The sequence below is a fragment of the Aptenodytes forsteri genome, unplaced genomic scaffold (assembly GCF_000699145.1).
Source record: "Aptenodytes forsteri isolate BGI_AS27 unplaced genomic scaffold, ASM69914v1 Scaffold136, whole genome shotgun sequence".
In the NCBI taxonomy this organism is placed as follows: domain Eukaryota; kingdom Metazoa; phylum Chordata; class Aves; order Sphenisciformes; family Spheniscidae; genus Aptenodytes; species Aptenodytes forsteri.
Genome location: NW_008796111.1, coordinates 3,547,964 through 3,550,768, shown reverse-complemented (window position 1 = coordinate 3,550,768; position 2,805 = coordinate 3,547,964). Strand labels below are relative to the sequence as shown.

Genomic DNA, 2,805 nt, shown 5'->3' with positions numbered 1-2,805 from the left:
AACGGAGGGCTCTTCATAGCCTCCAACAAGCAGCGCCTCGATGAGTACAAGAGGCTCATGTCGGTAGGGAGAAGCCCCTCGGTGCGTCCCCCCGGCCGGGTGGGCTGCGGGAGGTGGCGTTTATCTCCTGCCCGCGGGAGCAGGGTTGGGGGGTCCCAGGGCTGCGGAGCACCCGGGTCTCCGAATGGCCCGTCCCTCCCTGCCTTCCCACCTGGAGTGGCCTGGGGTGGGCTTCCAGGGCAGCCTCCTGGCTTCCGTAAGGCTGCTGAAATCAGGCAAAATGCTGGCAAAGTAGGTGAAATTAAATCCAGCCGTGGATTTTTGCCCTTTCAGGCAGTGGTTGCATCATTTTTCCAGTTCCACAGGAGTGGTAGCATCATTTTTCCAGCTGCACAGGCAGCTTGTATGTGAGTACGGGACCATATTCCCTGAGATCTGTGCAGACCATCCCACCCCATGCTGGATTTAGGGCTTGCCTTGGGGCAGCAGTTGCCTCATCTGGGAAAGAAACACACCCTGGGGGCCTCCTCTTCCTCCAGCAGCAAGTGATGAGCAAAGCTTTTGTTGCCTGCTTGAGCTCCCGGTTTTCTTGTCTGGTTGGCAGCTGGGGAAGGTGTACGGCGTGGAGTCCTACGTCCTGACCCCGTCGCAGACCAAGGACCTGTACCCACTGATGAACATCGACGACCTGTACGGCACGCTGTACGTCCCCAAGGACGGCACCATGGATCCAGCTGGTACCTGCTCAACTCTTGCCAGAGCAGCAACTGCCAGAGGCGCTACGGTAGTTCCTAATTAGTAATTACTCATTAATGCCTGTTGACCCTGGGAGGAGATTTCATCCTCTGCCTTCCCCATCTCCTCCTTTCCCACTGGAGCAGCGCTGCTCCTGCAGCATCAGGTCTTTGCCCGTGAAGGGTGTTGTCCTGTTCAGCTTTGATGGCTGTTTGGGTCACAGCGACGAAGCTGGCAGGAGCTGCGAGATCCAGGGAAAATGTAGGATGAAAAAAAGACCTTTAGGAGCAAGACAAGACAGCGCCCAAGGCAGGTTCCTCGGGAGATTGGAGGTTTTAGGGTCAGGTAACACAATCCATTCCTCGAGGCAGGGACTTACCAGCCCATCCTTGGTGCATTGCTTTGCTCATGTGCGTGTAAATAATAAATATCCTCTGCAACTGCAGTGCAGAGAGCAGTGGTTTAAGTCTGCAGCTGAGGAGGGGTATGTTGTTATCAGCAGTAACGGTAAGAGCTGTTGAGAAAAGGAGATGGCCATTGCCAGACTGCTGCTTAGATTCACCTTTCCCAGATTTGGGGGCTAGATGTCAGGCGAGCCGGGTTGTCCCACTGCCCTTGCGACCCTGCTGTGACTCTGCTGCCCTTCCTCTGCCACCAGATCATAGAGAACTGCCCGGTCACCGGCATCCAGGTCAGAGCTGACAATTTTGGGGTGAAGAGGGTGTATGCGGTGGAGACGGCCCACGGGACCATCCAGACTCCCTGCGTGGTGAACTGCGCAGGTACAGCGTGCAAAGCACAGCGGGGAAGGTGGGTGACCGGGGCTGCAGCCTCAGGGCAGGGGGTGGCTTTGCATCCCGTGAGCCGGAGGGTCTGCATCAGCCCTTGTCCCCCCCATCTGGCTGTCACCCCCAGACCGCCGCAGCTCTCTGGCGGGGTGTGGAGGATGGAGAGGTGCTCAGTGTGGGGCTGCTCTCTCTGCAGGCGTGTGGGCGCGAGCCCTGGGCCGGCTGGCCGGTGTGCACGTGCCGCTGGTGGGGATGCATCACGCCTACGTGGTGACCGAGCGCATCGAGGGCATTCAGGTCAGTCCCGCGCGGCTGCAGATCAGCTCCTCTGCTCCAGAGAGCAGCGCGGGCTCCTGCGCCCCTGCACGTGGCAGGGGGAGATGGGACAGACCCCCCTGCACGCCCAGACTTGTGGGATCCCCCCCACATTCCTGCCTTCAGTGCAAGCCTGTGCTGCCAGGCCAAGCTCTGCAGGCACCCGGGGAAGTGCACACCCAGCAGCTTCTCCTCCTAGCAGGCCTATCAGACTACCTTTAACAGAGTTGTATTTAATATTTAACAATGTTATGGCTAGCAGGAGAATTCCTTTTTTTTTTTTGTCTCGGTAGAATTATTATGGGGTCTCTGATGTGTTTGGTGTCTGATAGCAGCGTTCATAAAGATGCCAAATGCTTTCTGAACAAGCCCCAGGCGCCGGCAGGCAGAGGTGTAGCTCTCCAAGTGTTTCTAAACTCTCCCAAGAAATCTGTTCCTGCCGTCTGCCTGCAGAGAATTGTTCAGGAGTCAAAGGAGAACTCATTCATTCAGGCACCAGGGCTTTGAGGATGACATGTTAGTTGGTTTCCATCCCACTGACACAGTCTGTGTCTAACTTTTCAGTCCGAGGTGCCTCATTTTAAAAAGTGCTGGTGTCAATGATTACATTTATATCCCAGTAACTCCGCTGTGCCGTACAAACACGGTGAGAAAGAGGCTTTTCAGAGAAGAGGCTGCAGCTTGCAGACCCCGGTGCCTCCTGTTCAATCCGCTTAATTCCATTTGTCAACATGAATTGCAGTAGGCCCTACACCAATACTTCCGTGCTATCTAAATGTTTCTCTATCCATTATTCACGAGAACAAATCCCTCATTCTTTGCGCACCGCTGCCCCCGTGTTGTGCTGTTGCATCCTCCCGCGGAGGTGGGTGGCGGAGGAGTGATACTTCCCAAGCTGGGATCAACCGCAGCGGCTGCTGCCGCTCCCCCGTGCATCCCCGGGGGCGGCCGTGCCGAGGGGGCGGAG

At 56.6% G+C, this 2,805-nt stretch overlaps 1 protein-coding gene across 1 annotated transcript in view; it reads left to right on the top strand.

Moving 5' to 3' along the window:
• SARDH (sarcosine dehydrogenase) overlaps positions 1-2,805 on the top strand; it is a 25,165-nt gene that overhangs the window by 1,136 nt on the left and 21,224 nt on the right. The window contains 4 exon segments of the mRNA XM_009286977.2: positions 1-63; positions 605-784; positions 1,394-1,517; positions 1,720-1,820. The exon segment at positions 1-63 is cut by the window's left edge and continues 6 nt beyond it. Coding sequence (XP_009285252.2) covers positions 1-63; positions 605-784; positions 1,394-1,517; positions 1,720-1,820 — 468 coding nt within the window.